The sequence below is a fragment of the Perna viridis genome, chromosome 3, assembly GCF_037379345.1.
Source record: "Perna viridis isolate PV_CMFRI_1.1 ecotype Kerala chromosome 3, ASM3737934v1, whole genome shotgun sequence".
NCBI classification, from domain to species: Eukaryota; Metazoa; Mollusca; class Bivalvia; order Mytilida; family Mytilidae; genus Perna; species Perna viridis.
The window spans coordinates 6106930-6132974 of record NC_142447.1 but is presented as its reverse complement, the minus strand read 5'-3'; the positions used below and the strand labels follow the sequence as shown (position 1 = coordinate 6132974).

At 32.6% G+C, this 26045-nt stretch overlaps 1 protein-coding gene across 1 annotated transcript; it reads left to right on the top strand.

Annotated features, from left to right (window-relative positions):
- Positions 1–823: 823 nt before the first annotated feature.
- On the top strand, positions 824–25754 carry LOC148620807 (programmed cell death protein 4-like). The gene is made up of 10 exons (XM_088574618.1): positions 824–942; positions 1040–1350; positions 12509–12612; positions 14268–14381; positions 16579–16803; positions 19938–20150; positions 21771–21878; positions 22353–22463; positions 23585–23724; positions 24848–25754. Exons 2-10 carry the CDS (start codon positions 1056–1058, stop codon positions 24909–24911), a joined length of 1374 nt encoding a protein of 457 aa, XP_088430744.1. The 5' UTR covers positions 824–942; positions 1040–1055; the 3' UTR covers positions 24912–25754.
- The last annotated feature ends 291 nt before the right edge of the window (positions 25755–26045 follow it).

Genomic DNA, 26045 nt, shown 5'->3' with positions numbered 1-26045 from the left:
ATTTTTTGCCCAATTTAGATCAATTTCTTTCCAAATGACAGCATTTTTCACTAAAATTGATAAAAACTCGCCCGCCCACCCCAAAATTCGAACAAAACTGGATGAGAATCTATTTAGGATTTTTTCTGAGCCATTGATTCATGTGATTACAGACAATTTCTTTGAGTCTTACCCTTACAAATACGGACGAAGTCGCAGGACTTTGAAAAGGAGGGATGCCAGCCGAGATTCCTCAGAAAAAGGGGGTGGGTGTTTGGACATTATTTACCATTTTTTTGGTCATACACATGAAAATGACATATTGTCCAATAAAAAGGAGTGATGCCAAACCTCCTGCATCCCCTATATCCGCCACTGAAGTCGGCATTTTTTCTATTGGCCAGCACGCTCTAGATCTAAGCTCAACAAACTTCAATTTTAAGGCATTTAAAAAAAAAATGAAAATTGTGTCCTTAAAATTGTTCAACTATGTGAAGATTGGGGAAAATCAAACGAGTATGCGATATTTTAAATGGATATTTACTATATACACGCACATTTTTGTTCTTATGTCAACATGTTTATTTTCAGTGCTAGTAAGTAAAACGATGATGCAAGAATACTCTATTGGCGACTGTATTAAGTCACGCCTCTTTTCAAGTTGATAAGATATTTCACTACCACGAGCACTTATCTAACGATGGCATAAATTGATTTTTTAGGTAAATTGTTGTTCATTTGGTCGTTTTGACGAAAGCGGCGATTCATTACATTTTACTACAATGCAACATTAACATTCCCTTTCCGTACCCCAGCTTGTATGAATAGCTATTGACCAGAGGCAGTTTCAACCTTCAACTTTGACAAGTGCTCGAAATTTATCCAATCAGTGAACGTTGTCCGGACCACATGACACTCTTGCGCTAAAACACAATAACAGCTGATAAACAAGATTGAAGAGAGGTAGGCTCATTTCGCAAAATTTGCAAAACGTGAGAAATGCGCAATTATGTGCATATCGTTAACATTGTGTCAAATAATCTTATGATTTAATTTTCAGTATTTAAAAGGGTGACATGACTTCCAACGGAGTAATTTCAGAAGAAAAATTTCTCCAAAATGGCGAAGTCGTGGTCGAAAACGATGATATGAATGGGAATATTGGCGAAGAAGACATGGTTTCGTCAATTGACAGTCCAACAAAAGAAATCAGAATTATTCGTAAAGCAAAACGATTGCATAGACAGAACTCTGGTGAAGGAAAAATAGAAAACGGCCCCAAAATTCCTTTCAATAACAAGACTGCCGTTCCAACCTTGAAGAACAGTAGAAAATCTCGAGACGGCAAAGGTCGGGGATTAGCAAAGAAAGGTAGTATACTTCTTATTTTATCAACTGCTGTCGTGCACTCTATTTTGTTGTATTGCTTCTTGCACGAATATGTTCACATCTACAGAAATTTCAGAATTTTTGAAGTGTAATGTTTGTAAACAAACTAGCCTCGTTCTGATATTTGTAAATAGATAAACACGTGCTTCTGTTTTGACACTGCTTAATAGCTTGATCATAGACATAATACTGTACATATGGAGAAAGTTTGTTTGTGATAAAATTGTGTTATTAGTTTGGAGTTAGCCTGTTTTATTTTGCAATAACTATTTAATATTATTTTGGTCTTGAAAAAAATCAATTAAAATGCAAATACTGTTTCTTATAGCCATCATCTTGTTATTCATTTAATCCTTTCCTTCAATTTTTTGATGAACTAGCCCAAATTTATCAGCGGAAAATTAAACACTGCTCCCTAACCCAAGGCTATGACATCTAAACATTTTTTCAGGAGGTTTTTAATGTCCTTGAGTACCCAGTCGGGATTTGCACAAACGGTGATCTTAATTTTTTTTAAACAAACACAGGCTGTATATACAATTTGTACAGTCTAGTGGCTAAAGGCAAGCAATGGTGTGTGCATATTTACATTTTTTATTTGTTGCATAGACAGAATAACAACAATGCAGACACACTGTAAATTTTATCAGGACTAATCACATCAAAATTTCTGGAAATACAAAGAATATTCTTGAAATCCATGGTGTAATAACTACCTGTACAATTTATGTGAATATATTTTAAGACCTTTATATAGGTCATAAGGTCAAATTAAGTTAAGAATTTTCTCAAATGTATGTCATTCTGGAATTTTTTTGGGTGATTGGACCATATTACCATTAAGCACAACAATATGCAATGTAGTTAAACTGGCTTAATTGAATTACATTAATAAAGAGGTCAAGCACTAGAGGTTTCTGAAGCTAAAAATGTTTTACTGTTCATATATTAACAAAAGCTTCAGCAACAGTGCCAATATTTTAAATACTGCTAAAAACTTTTCCATAAAATTTCGTTTTTACTGGCATAATTTACATCTATAGTACATGTATAATGCATGCACATGAACATATGACCAAACAATTTCTGCATTCAAGTTAAATTCAGTAACTGGTCCTTCTTTTAAGTGGATGTATCCCATAGAGAGAATTGGATGTATTATTGAGTGAATTTTATGGTGTGTATGTTGTTTCAGTTCATTTTTGACCTAACATTAAATGATCGTTGAAGCCTTATAAACCTAGTTTAACCTTTCTGGAGATTTCATGCGCCTGTCCACGGTCAGAAGATCTTAGTGTTGTTACATGTATATTACTTTTTCGTTTGGTTTTGAAGAGTTGTAATTTTTTTGTTACCATGGATTTTATGACTTATTGTTGGGGCCTTTCAGACTTAAAGGTGTGTAGTGAACCTTTTTGTGATCTTGGTATTTACTATTTTGTATTTAGGTTGTGCAGTTGTTATGTTTTCACCATCTCCCTTCTTTTTTCTATTAACCCTTAATAACGCAGCAAAAATGAGTTTCTTATCATGTCACATCTACAATTTGATTCAACTGAGAATGTTTGTAAGAAAAATAATTACATGTAAGCGTCATTGTTTCTACATACATACATTCATGTACATTTGTGTAATCCTATTACATGTACATGTATTATATAATTTCATTTTAATTCAGGATAAAGCAGATTACAGAATATGATAATATATAAATTATAAATATCAAAAGTGCTGTTTGCATTGTAGCTCTCATTCATTCATCATCATCAATTTACAAGTTGTAAACGGTACAAGTTAATGTGCCTAGGGCCTGTCTTAAATTACAGTAATCACATGATCTGCATAAACATCAAATTTCCTTAACACCTTGAGTAACTTTTTCAAAAATAGATTTTTTCACCATCCGATGTTTACGTTTTCATTCAGTCTTTAGAATAATGAAGCACTTGTCGATATAGGTCTTCAGTACATGTACATGTATCTGATTTCTCAGTTTTCATACCGACTTTTTTGACACTTTTACAATTCCAAACTTCTCCTAGTCAATGTGCTTGTATGTACATGAAATTTGTACATGTATAATGGAAGTGGGAGGTTTGCATGCTATTGAACTTATCATCATAAATGCCTGGACAAAATCAGGTTCATTGTGGTTGTTTCTGAAATTTTAAGTTTTTGCCTCCTTTCTGACTATTCATTGTGGCTGTTGCCTTGTGTTTATCAGTTCTGTAATTTTTTTTTGTATGATTTAGCTTTTTTTGGTTGTAAGATACATGTAATTGTGTTGATATTTACAATGTAGGTGGAGTACTAAATCTACTTGTATTGAGAAATTCAATTATTGATGCACCATTTAAAGAAATAGAAAGTATGTTGTCATTAGCAGTTATTATCACCTTGGCTAGTAAGCAGTTATAAAGTACATGCAATTTGCCTTTTTTATGGATTACAGATGGAAAATCTTCCAGAAGTGCTGAACACCTTCCTTAACTGATTATTACAATTTTGAGGAAGGGCAATTTCTAATGGTTTTCAGATTTTATGGACCTGAATTCTTCTCATATTAATGGGACATAGCTTTAGTCACATTATAAGCTGTCACATGGCCCCTTATCCATGTTACCAGGGCCAAAAATAAAATATTCTTTGTTTCCCCAATCCCAGCCGACCTGAAAAAATCGTCGCAACCCAAAAATTTTGTTGCCGATTTTGTGTAGAAATTATTTTTGTAGTTGTTTAAATCCATGCTGTAGTGTTCCTATAAAATGGAGGAGCCAAATACATAAAAAGGGGATGCTGTTCTTTAAAGCACATTTGTTATCAACATAGATGAAAACGCATTGATGATGCGACTAGGCTTTCTCGGGTCTTTACCATATCCTCTAGATTGTTCGTAAATTTAATTAAACACATAGATGCCATTTTGTCGGTTTCTGTTGCCGTTTATTCAGCTGGAAACTTTAAGAAACAGTTGTTAACAATGGCGGAGATTTTTGAAGATGGAAATATTTGAACAGAACCATCCCACACTAGTCTCATAAAAGCAGACAGCCCTTACTTCTCCCCTAGTAGTGGGTGGAAAGGGGTTATTTCATGTACAGTTCTGGGCATATTTTATCTTTCATGATTAGGATTGTTTATTTTTTTCCAATCTTGATAACTCGTATGGTAAAGGTCTAAAATATGTAACCTGTATCCGCTTCCGTACCAACTTTTCCCAGTACCCAAATATTGGTTTGGTAAAATATTCCTTCTTACGCCACATTTAAGAACTGAAAATTGCATGAGATGTGGAAAAGTCCGTTTTAATTCATTTCTAATCAAGAACTTGATGTATGTTTTCTGATATCTCTTGTTTGATCAGTTTTGTTAAGTCTTAAATGTGTAACTGGAAGTTACCGTACCCAACTATTTATTGACTGTTTCTCACTAACCTATCCCAATTTTACTTTTTTCTAGAATTATTAAAGAGGTTAAAACTTCACCTTTAGGCTATGGATAACGTTTTGAAAGATTTGATATTAAAAAAAAAAGAAGTGATTGAGTTTGAATACAATAACGTACCTGGCGTCAATCCCCGTACCAGCAAAGAATGGATATGATCTTCTCCAGAATATATGAAAAACAAAATCTCATAAACAGAGTCTGATGCTATTTTAATTTATGGTCAATGAAAATTTTAATTATATTGTAACGTTTTATTGTCAAATATGCAATACATTAGTACAGATAACAAAAATACTGGACTTTGATTTTGAGTACGGGAATTTTGGGTTTACACATTTTAGACCCTTTGAAAACAGAAAATCAAATAAAATCTATTTTTTTCAACAAATATTTAAAAAATCATTAATTCAAGCCTATCATGTCATTTTGCAAATGTGTACCAACTTTCAGCTAGAAATGTCAAGTAATAATGAAGAAATTGGAAGAAATTGGCAAAAAAGTATTTAGGTACATAGAAAAGTTGGTACGGGTACATTTTATACCATACCATCGGCATGATAATTTTTTTTTACAACATACTGATAAAACATGTTTCAGATTGCTCGACACCGAGGGCATGCTATGTCTTTTGTACCAGGTTTATCATAGTCCATTTTTTACAGATACATTTTTTAATAATGCATGTGACTTTCAAATTTCCAAAAACTAAGAGATTTTATTTGCTTTTATTTTCCATGAACCATGGAATGAATTATCATTCACCAATCTTTAGTGCATGATACCCCCTTTACCAATCACTTGGTAGCATTTCAAAGTAATTTTTGGGCAGTATTTAAAAAATTATTTGATTTTCAATTAAATTTGGTACATGTAGGAAAACATGTTATCCTTAGTTGAATAGTGATTTTGAAAATTTGATAGGTGCAGCCATTTTCAAAATTGCTGTTATTTTCCTGCTTTTTTTTTTATTTACATTTGCTCGATTTTCAACAATCCTTGGTTTTTGTAATAAACATGGTATCCTGAGTTGAATGATAATGGTGGATAGGTTAATTATAAACCTTGTTTTACTTCAGATTCTGTTTTTTTCTCTGAATATTTGTGTAAAGCAAGCTATATAACTCAGTACTAAAGGGTATAGTTTTCTCTGCCTTCTGTGCAGCTGTTGGGGCAACAAACGAAGCCCTTAAAACACATAGTATTATGTTACCAGAGACTGCATTATTATTGGCAAAATACCACCTAAGAGAAATCCTTGTGGATAATATAAATGATTTCAATATACATAAAGTTTTATTTGGTAAATCTGACATGAGGGAAATGGTAAATTGACACACCATAAAACTTAAAATACTGGCCTATAATGCTAAAATAATTCCCAAAACAATAAAATATTTTACCTATCTACCTACCCACATCTGACTTGGTGGGGAAACAATTATTTATATTTGGCCAAGTAGTTTTTGTTACTTTTATTCATGTATATACTATTTTGAAGAACATATTGATATTATAGTAATCTGTCCTTCCATTCACTCATATAGAACCTTTACATGGATTTTAAAAATCATTTATGGCATATAAAAAGTTTTGCTTTCTTGAAAGAAAGCTCTATGTTTTTTTTATTTTTTGTTTAAAAGTTTAAATTGAACTTCTGAAAATTATGGTAAAGGGGTACCAGCACATCTATGATTTATATGCAGTTCAGCTGTTATTTTGAACTTTTAAAATTATTTGTAAAACAGTGATCTTAAATCAACAAGTATAACCACTTAGTACAATGGTACATTATGCTTGTTATTTATGTCCACATAAGAGATTTATTCTATAGCTGATCCTCTTAATGTGTTAAATTCCATAATCAGATGTTGTACTATCTACAAATGATTCATTTGTTTTGGGATATCAAATTTGGTGCATTCACCTTTTAATTCATGTAATGAATTGCTAGTTTTATCTTGTAAAAACCTAAAAGTATAAACACATACCAGCAGGAAAACAGTGACTTGTCATTTCATGAGTATTTTGCTTGCATGCAAATTAATTACCAACTTCGAACAAAAATGAAAATTTTAGTTAAACCAAACCCCCTATACAAATCAAATGGTAGCTTTCTAAGTTTTTGTGTCCTATGTGAAGCTTAACCTTGGATGACTGAGGTTTCTCAAGTTAAAACTCGCTTAACCTTATTTCAAAATCACATTAAACCTATAAGGTAACAGTTGTTCATTTTCTCAGAGTTATTTTTATAATGCAGTGAATGTAGAATTAAACAGTTATGTTATCCCTTTGCCAGTCAAGTTGGGCTAGTCACTAAACAGTTTATTTTCCTCTTTTCCAGCCATGTTGGGCTGGGATTACACTAAACAGGTTATAACCCCCCTTGCCAGTCATGTTGGGCTGGGATAAACAGTTTATTACCCCCCTTGCCAGCCATTTTTGGAAGGGATATAGGTATCAGTCTTGTATTACATATTTCTGAGCGGGTGTATGTCAAAACATGGAGGCTAAAAAATACAGTGCACTTTCTTTTTGCCTTTTCCTGTTTTTGTTTCTTGGCAAATGACGATCATTTTTCATCACAAGTACAGAGTAAATATCAATCTAAGACACAAAAAAATTGTTTTTGAGGAAAAACAGTACTTCCATGAAAAATAATGCTTCGGAAAAGGGGTCTATTTTATGAACTCAAAATAAAAGTTCAAGTAGAAAAAGTCTATTTTTAGTTTAGTGTACCAAAGTTTGTGCCTTTTTTTTTCTAAAATGAACCTAAAAATTATTTTTGACATTTCCTAAATTGAAAAACATGGTCAAGAGTTGGATTGAAACTCCTTGTCTGTTTTAAACAAAAAATGAAAATTTAAGGTATACTATAGCAGCCTATGGGGCATAGAATAAAAGACTGAGACCTTTACACTAAACAAGTTATTATCCCCCCTTGCCAGTCATGTTGGGATGGGTTATACACCAATCAGTGTATAACTTTGGTACACCAGGACAGGTCAAACTAAAAAAAGACTTATTCTACTTTCACTTTTATTTTGAGTTCATAAAATAGACCCCTTTTCTGAAGCATTATTTTTCATGAAAATACAGTTTTTTCTCAAAAACAATTTTTTTGTGTCATAGATTGATATTTACCCTGTACTTGTGATGAAAAATGATAGTCATTTGCCAAGAAACAAAAACAGGAAAAGGCAAAAAAGAAGCACACTATATTTTTAGCCGCCATGTTTTGACGTACACCCCCTCAGGAATATGTAATACAAGACTGATACCTATTACTAATAAAGACTTTTAGATATCTTTAAATGTTGTTGTTTTTCTATAACTGTGTTCAATTTCAAAATTAAAGACAAAATGTCTCTGTCCTCCTGCTTTCCTATGAATTTTTGTTCCAATTTTCATGTAGGTACCCTTTAACAGTATTAAGTCAAATATCTCAAATTTGGCAAAAAAAGACAAGTTTTGATAAAAAATAATTTAGTTACCTATTTAAACATTAAAAGTGGTCTGTATTGATAAGACAAATGCCTTAACTATTCTATGAATACCAAATTGTTTCAAAATCTCAATTTTTTTGGCCCATATTCACAAAAAGTCAAGTCAGGACCCCCCTTTTTTTAGCTTTAACACAAGGGAGCCTCTTGATAATTTAAAATCTGCTTACTGAAACAGCCAATTGCACAAAGTTGAAGTTCTTGTTTACACAAAGGTAAAATAGAGTCAAAATGTTGTATATTTATCATTATTTTAATGAAAAAGTCATCTTAGTTCCCAAAAATGCTGATTTTCAGTCAAATTTGGTACCCTGGGCATGTATAAATGTACTCGATAATTACAAAAGGAGAAGTATCTCACAGACACAAATAGATATTTTGCAAGAACAGTAGATAACATACACAGAAAACTTCAAAGTTTCTACTTCACACACTATTGAAGAAAATTCATTTTTTAGATGTCATTGCCACCAATTTTTTATAAGCCACATTAGAATTTGAGTGGAAGTACCATTAGAAATGGTCATTTATGAGATAAAAAATGTTTTATTGGACAGTTTTCTCTTGTGGATGACTGTAGTACAAAAACAAACAAAAAAAAAAAAGAAACAGAAACAGGAAAAGGCAAAAAAGAAGTGCACTATATTTTTAGCCGCCATGTTTTGACATACACCCCCTCAGGAATATGTAATACAAGACTGATACCATATACACTAAACAGTTTATTATCCCCCTTGCCTTGGGATAAATGCAGTAGTAAGACTACTGTTCATTATCGGTAACTCTAGAATCAACATCATGTTCATGATTTTGAATCAACTTAGCACATGCTCAGAGTTTATGTTGAATCCTATTTACATGTATTTGTAAGGTTGTAGGTCATTCATTGTGTGTTCTAATGGTTTTTATCCCTATGTAGCTGTATGATGCAGTATTTGCTGTGGTGTACATTCATACATGTAGAATACACATATATAACACAAGCTGAAAACACAGGTATTTCCCTCTTTGATGAAATTGTTATGGAACTATTGTTTGACGGTATGAACTCAATTTTGACCTGTTTTCCTGTACTACCCGAGTGTGTGCTTTTAACAAGTTAATCTGTTGCCGGAGTCTAGTGAAAAATCAAAATTCAGTGGAAATATCATTACCTTTGACATTTATGATTGTAATTTCTGGCATAGTATGCAACCTGCCATAACGACTGAATGTTTCTGTTAGTCCAAAAAAATTAAAGTCTAGACAGTACCACTCATTTTGCCATACTTGAGCAATATTACATTGTTCTGTCACTTGTTAGAATAGTACATGTAGTTGTTTAGCTATGTAGACAATTACCGATTAGCAAGTACTGAAAAAATGTCAAAAATAATTGTATAGAAATAAGTATGTTAAACATTGAATAAATAATTAAACCTCATTAAATTAGCATTTATTTGATAACTCTATGTTAAAGTAAAAAATATAAGTTTTGGTTCCAACTGCATCATATATGTATTGCTTAAAAACTCAGAAGAATTATGACTATGAAATAATAGAAAAGTACAAAAGTTTATTAAAGTATTATTTGAATTTGGAATTTAGAAGATGACAAAAAAATTCTCTGTAAAACTAACCCTTACTAAGGAGGTTTGTTATGCCGGCATGGCTAGGGGGTAAGGTTAGTTGGATAACAAAGGGCAAGGAAACTTACTAACCCCTCCTTAGTCATGATGGCATGACTGAACCCCCCTTAGTAGAGTAAGTTTTATAAATATTTTTTTTTACATCTTTTCTGAAATCTAAAACAATTCCAAATGCAAATAATACGTTGTTATTGAATCATTTGCCTATATTACATAGGTTAGTAACTAAAAACCTGTATGTAAATTCTAGAAGAGATAAACAACAAAAATGGTGGGGAAGTTTTGTGGTTTTGACAGGGCTAATATTATTCTAACAGGGGCACATTTTTGTGACCAGAAAGGGCCTTGCTTTAGATTTAACTCTAATATATTGAACCTGAAATAGGCTCCCATTTTGGTAGTTATCACTTGGAATTAGTGGCTGTGACCCCTTTATTGTTTTAATTGAGTGCAGCGTTTTCATAAAGTGTGTTCAATGACACTTCAATTTAAGTCTTTCAAGTTATCATATATACATGTGTACCAGTACACATGTTGGAATTACGGTCTGTAGAATTTGGTCACTGACCTTTCTATATTGTTTTCTTTTGTACTTTTCAGAACTTTTAATTCAGGCATTGGGAGTTTAAAAAGCTATTATTTGCACTATCAGTTACAACCATGCTAACAATCTTGCACATGGTGAAAAACAATGGTTTTTAAAGGCCATGAACTTTTTATCTGCACTAATTTGGACCCTTGGTCATAGTCCAATTTTATTGTCAATGTGAGAAGACCATTTAATATTGACTGTATAGCATAACATTGATCAAGTCATAAAACCCTTTCTTGTCATCTTACTTTATAGCCATCATGTCTCTTGATGTGACCGACCTGGAGAACTTATGACATGGAATATTTATGATTGCATTATGGCATATTGACCCCTATTATGATATTTCAATTTCTCAATTACATTGCTAGCCATAAAATTTCGTTTCTTTTGAATATAAAATCTTATTTTGTAGTCAATGCAAATGTTGAGATGTACAGAATGATTTCTTTCCACTTGAAAGAGTTTTTGTTATAATTTCACGAGGTCTAGGTTTCGTTTTAGGTTGATTAGATCTTATATTCATTTCATATTCAAATACAATGTACAACTGGGTCCTTATGTAAGACACCAATTTTATGTCTTGTTTTCATGGGTTTTGTGATTTGTATGGATGTATATTTTCCTTATCCTTATGGATTGTAATCATGATGTGGCTAATTGAATGGATATTGTATATTGAATGAATTAATGAAAAAGGACATCAAAGTTTGTAACATGTTTTGTAAACTTTGTAAAGTGCAGGGCTGATAGAAGTGAGAATACTACTCATGTTCAAGGCTCAGTCCTTTTATTAAGAGGCAGTACCAGGTACTTTTTTCTTTCTAAGCTACTGAAAGGTACCTCCAAAATTTTTAAATTTCATATATGTTTATAAAGAAAATGATGAAAAGTACCTCCTATAAAACCAAAAGTACCTGCTTCGCAAAAAAATAATGAAACCCTTGAAGGCCACAATGTAAATGCTGTCCAGTGTTATATATTTATCATAAAAAACTTAAATATTGGCTGTGGCATAGCCAATGATTTATAAAACAAGGGTTCAAAATTGGAAAATTAAAGGGGATCCAGATTTAATGTGCTCATCTTTGCCCAAATTTTGTCCAATCATAGCAATATTTTCATACAAAAAATAGATGGTCCAATCCCCACACCCTCCCCCTGGATCTGCCAAATCCCACACCCCCTGGATCTGCCAAACCTCCACACCCTCCCCCTGTATCTGCCAATGACTGGTGTAGTTACGTCTATTATTTTCACCATACCTGCACATAACTTGTTACGATAGTACCTGGTAATCTCCAAGACCTGGAATCAAGCTTTATGATAATATTATGAGACTTGAATTCATCAACTTGTATACCGGCACTAATAAACCAATTCAGAGTTGAGAAATAACCACTTTTCCAAATGATATACTGACAAATTAATATGGCTTATAGATGTCAATACGCATTAAGATAAAACTGATGTTCTTTCTCTGTCACACTGTGCATATAAATGTAACAAAATTCATGTAGTATTTGTAGATAAGGCTAATTTTGCATACTGATTAAGTTTGACAACCAAAATGTCTTTCAAAAATTATTCATGGTCCCTTGCTGTTTCCAAATACATACACATTGTATATTAAATTTTACATTACGCAACATTGCAGCAAGAAAAATGCCAATGTCAATTGGAAAGTTTGACTAGAAGAGAATTAAGTTTAATTCATCATGCTGCAATTGAAATAGTCTCTGGAGTTAACTGATAAGTACATGTATGTGTAGTGACAAGATTCTAAAATGTCAAATTTCAAAATGTGAAAAAATTCAAGTTAGTATGGTCAAAGTTGTGAAACTGCAGGTTATGAAACACACAATTTTTTGTCAAATTTTGTTATGCTTATAACTCCATGTTTTCTTATTTATATTGTGAATGACAGGTTCAATTCCTGCACATAATGTGAAGCAATCCGTGTTGTATTTCAGGTGGTGCTGGAGGAAAGGGCACATGGGGTGCACCTGGGGATGAATTATTTGAGGATGGTACCTGTCGTGATGCAAAAGATCCGAACTATGATTCTGATAGTCAGGTAAATTGTCTTGTTGCTGGGACTGGATTTACTAGAAAAACATTTTGTGGTCATGTAAAGGCATCATGCTGTTATAGGCTGTGTTATTTGGCATCTGTAGACAATTCTGTTGGCAGAAAACTTGTAGAAGTGAATGGATCTTACAGAAATTATATCAAAAGGTGCCACAGCCCAAAAAGAAGGCTGGGATTGATTTTGGGGGTTATCATTTTAACAGTTTAGGAAATAGGGGCCAAAAAATTACATTTTTCCTTTCCCTTTTCTTCTACCCTGAATGTGACATTTTATGAGCAACATGACAGGTGTTTCTAGAAAGCAGAGGAAGCTTTCCCTACTGGTCCACCTGGTTTGTGTTCTCATCTTCAGTGGAAGCTTGCTCATTTACTTTTGAGTACGTTATTTTGGTCTTTGTTGTGTATGCCTGTCTAGTCCTTAGATTGTGCATTATTTGATTACTGTTCGAATCCTGTTTCCCTTGATTCCCATTTCAATTAGTCTTTGACAAATGTTTTTTGAAAGGGGAAGACAGAGGTACTGTAGAATTAGGTTCCAAAAGAAAAATACCCTGGAAATATGGAAGCACCAAAAGTGGAGGACAATTCAGAGACAGGAAAATCTACAGACATCACTAAGCTTGAAAACAGGACACAGGGAGGGTCCACATGTAGACAATGGAATGAAATACAGTTACATATAAAACTGAACATAGGAAAAAAGACTGCACACCCAGTGGAGCAAAGTTGAAGAAATTATAGCTCAAATATCACATGCAATTCTGAATAAGTTGAACAAATACAGCTGTTTATATTTGTTTTGTTTTTTGTTTTTAAAACTTATTACCATTTGGGTGGATCGTGTAAATTATTTTAATTTCAAACATTCTACAATCTCTTAACAGTCATGTTAAAAAAAAACAGTTCAAAGAAAATGAAACCGCAAGTTAAAAAATATCCTTGTTCAACCTTCAAAAAGTGGAGATTAACACGCCAAATGTCATTTATCTATATGTTGACTCGTTTGTTCTTACATACATTTTCCAGACAAAATTATGCATTGAAAAGAAAATAGACATGGAGTTATGTGAAACTGTTTTCTCCTTTTGCATAACAAAGCAATTGGTATAGGGTCAGACAACTGGTAATACTCAGAATATAATGATCTTTTCATGTTGACTTGAAATCGACAAAATGATATAACATCTATTACATGTATGTTGTGAATTTATTTTACTATTTATACTGGTAATCACTTATACAATGTTATTCATTCAACCAAAAATGTATCAGATTTTAGGTAATGTGTTAGTCATTTGGAAAAAATATTCCCAGTGTCAAATTTCTGAAAATATTCCATGTCCTGTCCAGACTAATTTTTATGATTATTGTTTTTTAGAAACTTTCAATCATTATATCATAATTGTTTCTAGTTCGAGGAAAACTGGGATAGGTGTAGCAGTAGAAAATGCATGTATATTCTTTGATAGAGCTTTTTCAATATAATTGCTCTGGTAAAATTGACACAAAGCACACATTGATGGTCAAATCAACAATGCTAGTTTTCCGCAGGAGTTACACTTACTGAAGGAAAAATAAAAAAAAGTATAATTCTAGTAACTTTCCATGACTGTGAATATGACAGTTGTGCTTATTTTTTAGGATGAGTATGTTGTGGACTCGATGGAACCAGAAATGACCCCAGAGGAGTTTGAGAAAGTAGTAGAACCAGTATTATTAGAATATTTTGAACATGGAGATACAGATGAAGTAGAGGTATTCACAACATTGATATTACAGTCAGACCTGTCTAAACTGAACCTATTTTGGACTTTATAAAGTTTTTACAGTTGACAGATGTTCAGTTTTGCAAGGTTTAAAATACATGTACATTTCTTTTGATTAAAAAGGACTGTAAAAAGAATTAGGGTTATACAGGAATCTGGATTAATAAGGGTTTGGTTTAGACAGGTTTTACTGTACCTTGGTTTATACCTCCTAAATGGTCTCTTGGTACCACGGTTTTGATTCCTGCAGAAGCATTATGTACCAATTTTTCTTGTATCACCTTCATAGTCATATCTTAATCTATGGTTAAATTTCTGAATTGGTAGTTTCTTCTTTTCAACAAAGGATTAATTGATTGATAGCAGTTTAACATTGGGCAGACAAATAGAAAATAGCTTCTATAGTACACTGAATGCCAAAATGGCAGAAATTTCATGCATTTCAGCATGAGAACATGTGATCATTTGAACAGTACTTGATTAGTACTATCCAACATACTGAGCCTGATTTTTAGTGTGCTAGCTTACAAAAGGTACAGCCTGTATGTTGGCATGTCACTCCACTTACACACATTATGCTGAATATGAACACACCCCAGTGGTCACTCTTTCTCATTTATGCTGCATGCTTGGGGAAGAAGCAGTGACTATCTATTTTGAAGATTTAGGTACCAGTTGGCTGACTCGAGGCAAGCATGTAAGTGTTTTCTAACATGTTAAAAATTGCCAAAAATGCATGAAATATTTACCCAACTTGAATTAACTACTTTATGATTTAGGTAATGCAAAATTCAATAGAAGAAATATAAATTTACAAAAAAACAAATTAATTGATAAATGTCAACCATTTTTCTTGTGTTTCCTCTTGTATATGCTATACATGCCATTTTTTTAGCTCAGTTTCACATGTTTGTTTGATCTCAACACCCCAGACGTAACATACAATGTAGCTATTTCTAAGAGACATGTAATTTCTTAGACATGACTTCTACATGTAGGTGGGCTTTTGGTTCTTTCTAGATATTGTATTGATCAGTGATAAAAACATTGTCAATTGAAGTCTATGACAAATTACTTTGTGTGGTTGTCACTATCACTAGTTGAATGGCTTCAGATTTTCAAAGTACTGGTTCTATTTTCTTGAATCTCTTATAAAGGCTGCTATCAGCAATGCTTTCTATAAGTCGTTTACTGAATTGACAACTGGTTGTGGAATTCATCTGTGAAGCACAGAAAAACGGCCTTAGTACTGCAGAATTCTCATTCAGTAATCATGTGTACAGTACGAAAGTGTAAACAAAACCTGTTACCGACTGCTGACTAATTCTTTACACAACATTTAAATTCGGTTAAATATACTGTACAATACTTAGGCCAAACAAAATAATAGTCTGGCCTGCTTCCCTTCTTGCCCTATTTTGTTTTTGTTTTTGTTTTTTGCTTACCCTAAGCATTTTATGGTCATTTCCGTTAAGCACCCTGAAAAAACAAGACTGAAAAATAAAATTATTTCCCCATCTACCTGCCCTTTTTTTTCCTTGCTGGTAGCAGGAAACAAGACTATTATTTCGTTTGGCCTAATATGATAATGCATCTCTTGTATGTGTTGTGATTGTATGTGTTGTGAATATACTGATAAGGTGGTTGGAAAACTGGGTCAATATTATTGACCTGTATTCTAAATATGGAGATGTAAACAAACTTGATAAACACTTCTATCTGTCATTTTGACTGATCTTAATTGGGGTCAAATGTTAAATCAGAACATGATGTGTTTCTCATAATTTACTTTAAAAAGGTATAGGTTAACAGAATAAATAATAATGATCAATGGTGTTATTGCTTCTATTTTAGAGTACTCTGGTCTTTTTTGGTTGCAAATAACGTGAATGCATTATATAGTTAAATGTTGGTACCTACAGTGTTTTCAGGGCTGCATGATTTAGACCTTATTGACAAATGGCAATATATCTGCCTATAGTATAACTGGCAGCTATCGTACAATGGGCAGTCCGTTTTGTTGGTTATTGTGTATTGATGAAAACACTGAGCTGCTTGAAATTTCAAGGACTATATGTCAAGATTATATCACTAGCAAACAAGTTTAAAGTTATTTGTACATATTGTAGGATCTGAATTCTCAAGAAAAATTTAGCTATTAATATAAATGATATTTTTACTTTCAGCAAAACTTAAGGGAGCATGTTGGAGTAAAGGAAAAGAGGGCAAATATCCTTGAACTGGCTGTGAACCTGGCATTGGACCGCAAGGCCACACAACGAGAAATGACCTCTGTGTTGATCTCTGACCTCTATGGCAAATTCCTTACACAAAAAGACATTAGTTTAGGGTTTGATGAAATGTTAAATAATTTAGCAGATCTGACCATTGACACACCAGATGCACCCCAGGTATGCTGAATTGAGATTTTATTCTGTTTTTTTTTTTGTGTTTTTATTTGCAAGTGATCTGTCACCTGTATAGTATCAGTTTAGATAACCCTTTTGTCAGAAGTGCCGTTGAGTCCAGTTGAACAACTCAGTTTAAACCATATTAAGATATAACCATTAATTTTTATAGCTACCACAAACTTTAGGGGGGTATATAAGAATCAGCCCGTCTGCCCACATTTCTTTAGCACAACTCCTTCTAAACCACTGAAGGGATTTTAATGAAACTTTATAGGAAGATTGGGCATCATGTGTCGATTTGCATGAAGGAATATAGTAACTATCGGAGGACTCCAAAAGAAGAAAATTCAATTTTAGAGTGTTACATTTTAAAACCTCGTAAGTGCGACTCCTCCTGAACCACTTGAAGGAATTTGATGAAATTTTATAAGAATATTAGGTATCATATAGAAATTTGCTTGAAGACTTGTGAGCTTGTTCACAGTATTTTTTGTTGACAATGTTTATGGTGGTCATGTACAGTATATATACATTTTTGTTTAAAAGCTTAGATTTGAGGTACAGTTGATAACCATTTGTACATGGGCTATGATTCATGAAGTGAATGCTTTTAATTGGATACTTTATCATGATCTGATCTAGTATTTTTCAGAGTCATTTTTGAAAAATCATATCTAAAATATCTTCCTTGAAAGAACAGCTTCTTGCCATAACAGGAAATAATACTTCCCTAAATATCTCTGTAGCCTCTATCATTAATCAAAATGTTAGTAGATTTCAAGTGGATGTTTACTCATTAGCAGTGCCATAAATATCTTCACTGTCATTTATATAATTTAGACTTTAATTAGGTTCTGGGTTCTGTACAAGTCAAAATGATTTACATGAATTTAATATTTAACTCTTTTCAAACTTGTGTGACTTTCATGTTAAGTTCACTTCTCATGATGTCAATCGTGTGAAAAAGTTCAGGTGAATTTAAATTGAAAGTTGTTGCCTCAAAATATCTGGATTTTTATGTAGTAATTAAGTAAACACATTTTTCTTGCAATAGTGGATAATTTCAGTGGAGTTTAGATTTTAGTTTTATTCACAAGATTATCAGAAACATTTAAGCTAAATTTTACTCAAACGTTTCCATATACACTGTATCACAAAATTCCAAGATGCAAATATTCGATGCTGCTAAAGTTAAATGCCCTTCCTGATAGACCAAAATTTAATGCTTTGAAGGGATTAATATTGCAAAAAAATGTGAGTGTTATATTGATCATACATGTAAGTTATGACATCACAATGCTATTTACTGTTGTGAAGTCATTACGTATGATTGACATTTCACTTACCAATTTATAGCTCACCTTGTGTCCCTCATCGTTGTCGTGGACAAATTTTCTAAAATTTTCTCCTCTGAAACTAATAGACTGACAGGTTTTGAACTTGGCAGGATTGTTCCCAAGGGTGTTCTGCACAAAATAACTGTTTGGATTTCTGATCCATAAAAAAACATGGCCGCCATTACGAAAAATAGAACATAGGGGTCAGATGGCAGTTTTTTGCAAATAACTCTAAAACCGTTGCCTTTAGGAAATTTCTGGCTGGGTACTATTGTTCAGCATCATGAGACGGACCTATGCCGAATTTTTTCAAAACGATTCGTCAACTGATGTAGTTACAGCCCTGAAACAGTTTTTTTTTTGCATATTTCGCATGTGCAACTTTGAAAATCTTCTTCTCAAAATCCATTGCACAGAATTCAATGAAAGTTGGCATATATGTTCCTTAGGGTATCCCACACAAAATAACTGTTTTTGATTTTTGATCTATGATAAAACATGGCTGCCATTACTAAAAATAGAACATAGGGTCAGATGGCAGTTTTTTGCAAACAACTCAAAAAGCGTTGCCTTTAGCAAATTTCTGGCAAGATAATATTGTTCAGCATCATGAGATGGACCTATGCCGAAATTTTCAAAGCGATTCGTCAACTGATGTAGGAGTTGCGGCCCCTGAAACATTTTTTTTTTGGCATTTTTCCCCTGTGCCATTTTGAAAATCTTCTCAAAATCCATTGACAGAATTAAATGAAAGTTGGCATTTTTGTTCCTTAGGATATCTCGCACAAAATGACTTACAATTTTTGATCCATGAAAAAACATAGTCTTTGTTACTAAAAATAGAACAAGGGCATCACAAGGCAATTTTTTGGCAATTAACTGACGAACCGTATAAAATTCTAGCTGGGTAATTATAGTATTTAACATAATGGACTTGCACTGAAATGTTCAAAAGAATTTGTCAACCAAAGTAGGAGTTTCTGAATTTTTTTAACCAAATATGTACACCTTTGAAAATCATCTTCTCTTATATCATTTACGATCATTCAATGTAAATAAGCATATTTGTTGGATATTGTATGTGTTCAAATTTTTAATCCATGATAAGATACAGCTGACATTACTAAAAATGAAACATAGTGGTCAGAAGATCTTTCTTTGGCAAATAATTCAAAACCTGTTGCCTTATAAGCATATTGATATTGCATGTAACTCTGAAACCGTTACTTTTTGCAAAAGGTTTGCAGGGGTAATATTGTTCAACATCATGAGTCCTACCAATGCTGATATTTTAAAAACGATTTGTCTACTGATGTAGGTGTTTTGACTCCTGAAACAATTCTGAAATTTTTTTTCCCACATGTACAACTTTGAAAATCTTGTCTAAAACCATTTAAGATCATTTAATGAAAATAAGCATATTGGTTCTGATGTATATTGTGCTATGACATCTGATTTTTAATTCGTGAATAGATATGGCTGTCTTTACTAAAAACTGAACGAAGTGGTCGGAAGACATTTTTTTGAAAATAATTCAAAAACTGTTGCTTTAGCAAAATTCTGGTCCAAGGTCATAAAAATGCCATTAAAAGCATGTACTACATTTGACAATGAAGTTAATTTTAACTTAGCCTGCCTCATTCCTTAAGCTTTTGGAATAAGCAAATAGTTAACCAGGTAAGCGATTCAGGCTCTTTTGAGCCTCTAGTTATTCAAGTAATGCAAGTAGTTTACTTTGGATAAAGTTCTGGTTAATGTACACAATTTTTCTAAATGTATGACCATCTTGTATTTCAGATTTTGGGACAGTTCATTGCACGGGCTGTTGCTGATGACTGCCTGGCGCCCGTGTTCATCAATGGCTATAAAGGCAAAGTGGAGTGTTCACATAAACAGGCAGCGCTTGATAAAGCTGAACTTTTACTGAGTCGTAAACATGGCATTGTACGACTCGACAATATCTGGGGAATCGGTGGAGGTATCCGTCCAGTTAAATACTTGATTAGACAGGTAATTACTTCCTGTTGAAAGAGGTTTTAGTGTTTTGAGTTGTTGGTTACCAGATTTTGGCAGCAAATATTTTTGTTTATCTGTAATTAGACTTTTTGTCTTTGATCTTTTTGACAAATATTTTCTCTCGTACATGATAAGATACTCGAAAATATCTGTCAAAAACATTGGAAATGATTGTGATGTCATTAGGTCTTCTATAGAGTTTTTTCAGTGTGCAGTCACACTTTTTGTGAGCAACTAATTGTACAGTAAATTTACTAAAAATGCTATAATTGGATTACTGAAATAACTAAAAATGCAATAGTTGGATTACTGAAATAACTAAAAATGCAATAGTTGGATTACTGAAATAACTAAAAATGCAATAGTTGGATTACTGAAATAACTAAAAATGCAATAGTTGGATTACCAATAAACAGAATTATATTTAACTGACAGTTTCACATGGAATATTTCTCCTTGCACTTGCAACCTTATTGATTCTACTTGATACTGTCAGTATTAATATAGAAAGTAAATTTTAGTCTATATTTATAAGTGAAAGTAGTTATGAAACTGAGGTCACATTCAGGTCAAACTACAGTATTGTTCATGTTGTTCATCTTGCAATTCGTCTATTTTTTCCAAGTCTAACTGTGAAGTAGTATTTAGACCCCCGATATGACTTTTTTTATTTTTCAGCAGCATATATCAATTAAATTATTTTGTACAAACTAGGGAAATATATCAGACTAATTAAAATTCAGTAGCTTTAACATGTTTTATAAATATCAATTACTGGGAGCCATTAGCAACACTACAAGTACAAATTACATAAGATTCAAGTGATGTCTATCATCTGTTTTTAATGAAGTAGTATAAATGTAGGAGATGTCTGTTTGCAGTTTATTTTTAGAGGAAAATATAAGTTCAGTTTTACAGGATTACACATTATTCAATGGAAACCCAATTAATACTGTTGTAGTACTTGGCTTGGAGTATTGAAATTGCACATCTAGTTATGTCTCCCCTCACTTTGGTGGGCAGACTTATTATTTTTGGCTTGTCTGTGTGTCCATCACAAAGTTTGTCAGCGCAACTCCTCTTAAACTTCTGAACTGTATTTTACAAAACATGATATGTAGCAAGAACATCATATTCATTTGTGCATATTACCAGGAAATTGAGATTCCCTAATTTTTGTAGGAGTTATGCCCCTTTGAACTTAAAATTTTTGCCAAAAATCCTCATGAATTTCCTTGTCAGTGCACTACTATGTTAGTAAATTATTCAAATATTATATTATAATTGTTAAAAGAGGCCTTTACAATATCCAAGAACTATATTATGATATAACTTACCAATAGAAATTCATACTGAAAATAATCTGGAACTGGGAAAACATTTCTTTACTTGCATAGCTTCCATTTCTGCTTAGTAGAGTTTTGGGATAGGGGAGACATGTGATTTATCTTTGAAACAGTTTTTTTCTGTGTTTTGTTGCTACTTTGGAATTAAAAATCTACCATATCCTATGCTAATGTTTTTATATGACTGCAAAACAATTTTATGGACATATAATGGTATCAGCCTGTTGTCACCATTGGCTTCCGTTAACTTATGTCTTTTATTTCTTAGATGGTGTTGCTGTTAGAAGAATATCTGTCATCAGGGGATATAGCAGAAGCTACACGATGTCTCCAGGACTTAGAAGTGCCTCATTTCCATCATGAACTTGTGTATGAGGTATGTTTTCTTTTATTTTGTGGGTGGTACTAGTATATTCAAATATTTCTGTTGCCTAAATTTCTAGCAGATAAGGTATACACCATTTTCTCATACAAATTGATCATTGCAGGAATGGTTTAGATGAGTTTTATTATTGTATTGTCAGTAACATGGCTATAATACCTTGAAGGATTCTTGTGAATAGCAAAATGCTGTTAAATAACCGAACACTTTAGATTATTTGTGTCGATGAATCACTGTTTTAATCATGACATCCTGTTCTTAATATGAAAGTGATTATTGTAATATGGACCCACAGATACATTTGTATATCATTGAAAATAAACAAATAAAAATCTTAAACTATAGTACATGTATATTTGAAATTTAATAAGTCATCACCTTCTGATTATACGTCTGCGAAAAAAATGCAATCGTTTTGTTTTACTTTCAAATGATTTTGCCTTGATTTCATGAAGTTTCTGTTATTAGGCAACAGTGATGGTGCTAGAAGACACTTCAGAAAGGGCAGCTCACAGGATGTGTGATTTACTGAAATCTTTGGCACAAAGTGTTATCATCACTCCTGAACAAATGGCACAGGTATAACAACATGTTTTTAAATTCAGTTCCTACCTCAGTTTCATGATATTCCTTCAGTATCACTCTGTGTAAAAATCAGGCAATGGGTGGCACATCATTTTTCTCAATATGGTCTTTTTTTTTGCCTCTAATATATCTTTTATTCAATACATCTAGAAAACAACCGAAAAACTATTTGAAATTAATCCTGAAAAATCTGTGGTGTGGATATTTTTTTATTGCTTATACAGGGAAAAAGTGTGAACAATTTTCCTGCCATTTTTCCATAGTGCATTTCAACTAAATTTGATCTTTTAATATCTTGAAAAGGTAAACTTTACAAACATTTTGTTAGTTACCTCTAGAGGTTATGAGGTATAAATACTTGTATAAAGCATTAAAACATCTGCGTTTTTTTCTTCCATGTGCCATACCTTATACACATTTTGCCTGATTTTTGATAGATAAGTTCTTCTTACACATGAGAAATATTTTTACCTGATTTTCACATTTATTTCACATTACTTGTGTCTGATTCCTTCCTTTAAACTTGGTGGCATAGTTCACAGCAGTTAAACGTGAACAGTATTTGTGTATGTATAGTAAAACTTAAAACCACCATTTGATATTTTTTAATGTTAAATTGATTTTGGTTAGAAAGTTCCAGGAAAGCTTGAACCATAAGTGGTTATAAGTGTACATAAACAAACTATTACAGATCAAAATAATAAATCTACATTATATGATCAATGAACTTGTTTGCTTTCAAGACTGATGATTGACTTGCCACTATATTTTTTTTAAAAGTTTCCCTGTAACAGATGAGAGTACCCTATAGTTTTCACTTTCTGTCAGCTGTTCTATCATTTTATACCCCACTCTAGAGGTAGGTGATATTTCGGGACCACCATGTCTGAATTTGATCACAATTATTTTGCCTTGGCTCCTAATGGATGGAGTTATTTCAAATTTGGTGTGTGGCTTTATATAAATGGGGCATACCTTGTAAGCAATTTTTATTGCTATCTGATATCAACTTCCTGTACGAGTGGGGGTATGCTAGCACTACAACACATGCAACTTCATGTTTGTTTTCATATTTCCTCAACTGCCTTACATTCAAACTGTGTTTCCATTTACAGGGATTCAGACGGGTATATGATGCTATGCCAGACATCTGTTTGGATGTACCAAATGCTTACTCTTTGCTAGAGAGATTTGCTACCATGTGTCACAGGGATAAAGTGATTAGTTCTGATGTATTCCAGGAATTACCTCAAAGGTTGGTTTGATTTTTATGTCTATCTCCTTGGAATAGTTGTCATATTTTTCAGGTCTGTTTAAAAAATTTCATAATAAATTCTTCCAAATATCAACTCTAAGCTTTAAAATTTAGTGCACCATTTAGCATTTGCGAAAAGTAGAATCTGCAAAATTTTCTGCATACCTGATGGTCTCTAACTCCCAAATTTTGTACCCATCAAAATAACCCACCATCGGGTATCTACTAGGACAAAAATAAAAACTAGACACACTGTGAGCTCGTATATTACTCCCTTCCCCACTTTAAAATGGAGTTCAATTAAGAAGCAAAAGTTGACTAATCTTCCTTTAGACTCCTTTGACACTACTAACTCCTTACTGCTCAATTAGGTATGATGTTTAACATGCCTATTCAATTTCATTAAAATTCAGTGAGCAGTTAAGAAGTTGTGCATACAAAGTTTCAACCTTAAAGGTTGATCTTTTATACCCCCTTACATAGTTTGTGGTGGGAATAAAAACAAGTACTATCTTAAAAATTTGTTCTTTTTACTTATAATTTTCTATTTCATTCAAGTAATAACGCATGGCACACAATTTCAGTTTTCAATATAGTTTTTTCAAACGGCACTTAGTTATCAGTTTTTGGCCAATCTGGAAACAAAATTGTGATCGGGTGATTTGAGTTTCTATAGAAGAATGTCTTTAAGGTAAAGGGATAAAAAGGGGAAACTATACCGTCTGCATTGGAAAATATTGGAAGCTGACAAAATTTATCCTCCACTTACTTTGCTAGGAAATGAGATGTTGAGTGAAAAAATAAGATTGTTTTCCTCTTACTGAAATTACACCACAACTCTGTCTGGTATAGATCATTTCTTATGCTGCTAATTCACAAATTATGATTGAAGTAAATTTGCTTTATAGAATTTAATATGACAGATGACAGTCACAAAATTAAATTGTTTTATTGACTAAAATGACAATTATTGCATACAATAATTTCTGATATATTTTGATTCCAAATAGGTTAAGTCTGCTTTGGACTGTTTTTTTTAATTATATATATCACAAAACCCCCAATTTACAGTATGAATTATTTTTAGAGCAAATAGTTTAATATCATTTGTTTACTATTTCAGAGGCAGAAAACGATTTGTGTCTGAGGGTGACGGTGGCAGAGTAAAACCAGCTGTGTTGTCATAGAAACCACTGACCAACAGGGCAAACATTTTCCAACAGAAAGTGCTGACCTTTTTATAGTGCTATTGTGATGACATTGTCACCAATTATACATTTTTTTTTCAATTTTGCAATTTTACATAATATCATGACTTATTATTTTGTCAGCATGAATGCATTATGAAATAGCTTGGAAAAGCCACATTAAGTTAATTTGCATTTTTCTTGTTCTTAGACTTTTTTGTAGTTTTAAAGTTTTTTGTGTATTAAGGAGGTAGACCTAGGGTAAGAAACATAAGTCATGAAGGCAGTGATATGTTTGCATCACATTCAATTTCACTAAAGTCTTTCAAGCTTTCATTTGAAACAATGAAATCAGACCAAGTTACATGATGCTTTCATGAGATTGATGTATAATGCAGAGCGCAATTGTTCAATGATTTGTACGAGTTGTGTCCCTTACCCTAGGTCTACCACTTTAAACACACTTATCAGGTTGCTATGGGGATAATATTGAAGAAAGTTAAGCTTTGCAATGCTTTATATTGTTTATTAGCATTGAACTATGTTATTTTCAATACCCTAGTTATTTGCATAAAAAGATTCTAGCCTTTGTTCCTGTCTCACTCCCCGGTAAAAACTTAACCCATACAAACTGAACTTAAAAATTTAAATTAACTTGATGTGGCCTGATGGTAACCATGGTGATAGATGATGAAATGTGCTAATTCCTTTGATGTTTTAATGTGTAGATTTTGGTAGTGCTGTCCGACGGTTTTTTCGTTGGTTTTCTTGGCACTATATATCATGTACATTATCAACCTTTATCTGATTGTTAAAACAATTGTTATTAAACTTCGTAAAATGTGCTGTTTGTTCTCTGTGTCAATTTTAACGGAAAACGTTGAAGTCCACATATCATATAATCAGATTATTAGTTTTTCACATGTGCTTATTATGTTTTTTTTTTCTACTGAAAACTAAGTTTGGGATTTGTCTACAGAGGTGTTTACATTTAAAAATCTTTACTAGTTTCATATCTTTTACAAGAACAAATCGTTTTTAAATTATGTCTTGAAATATAAGATAGATAAATTCTAGTTCGTGTAAAACTGAAAGGAGTTACTCGTGTTAGACCTGTTACCAGTCAAACCTGCA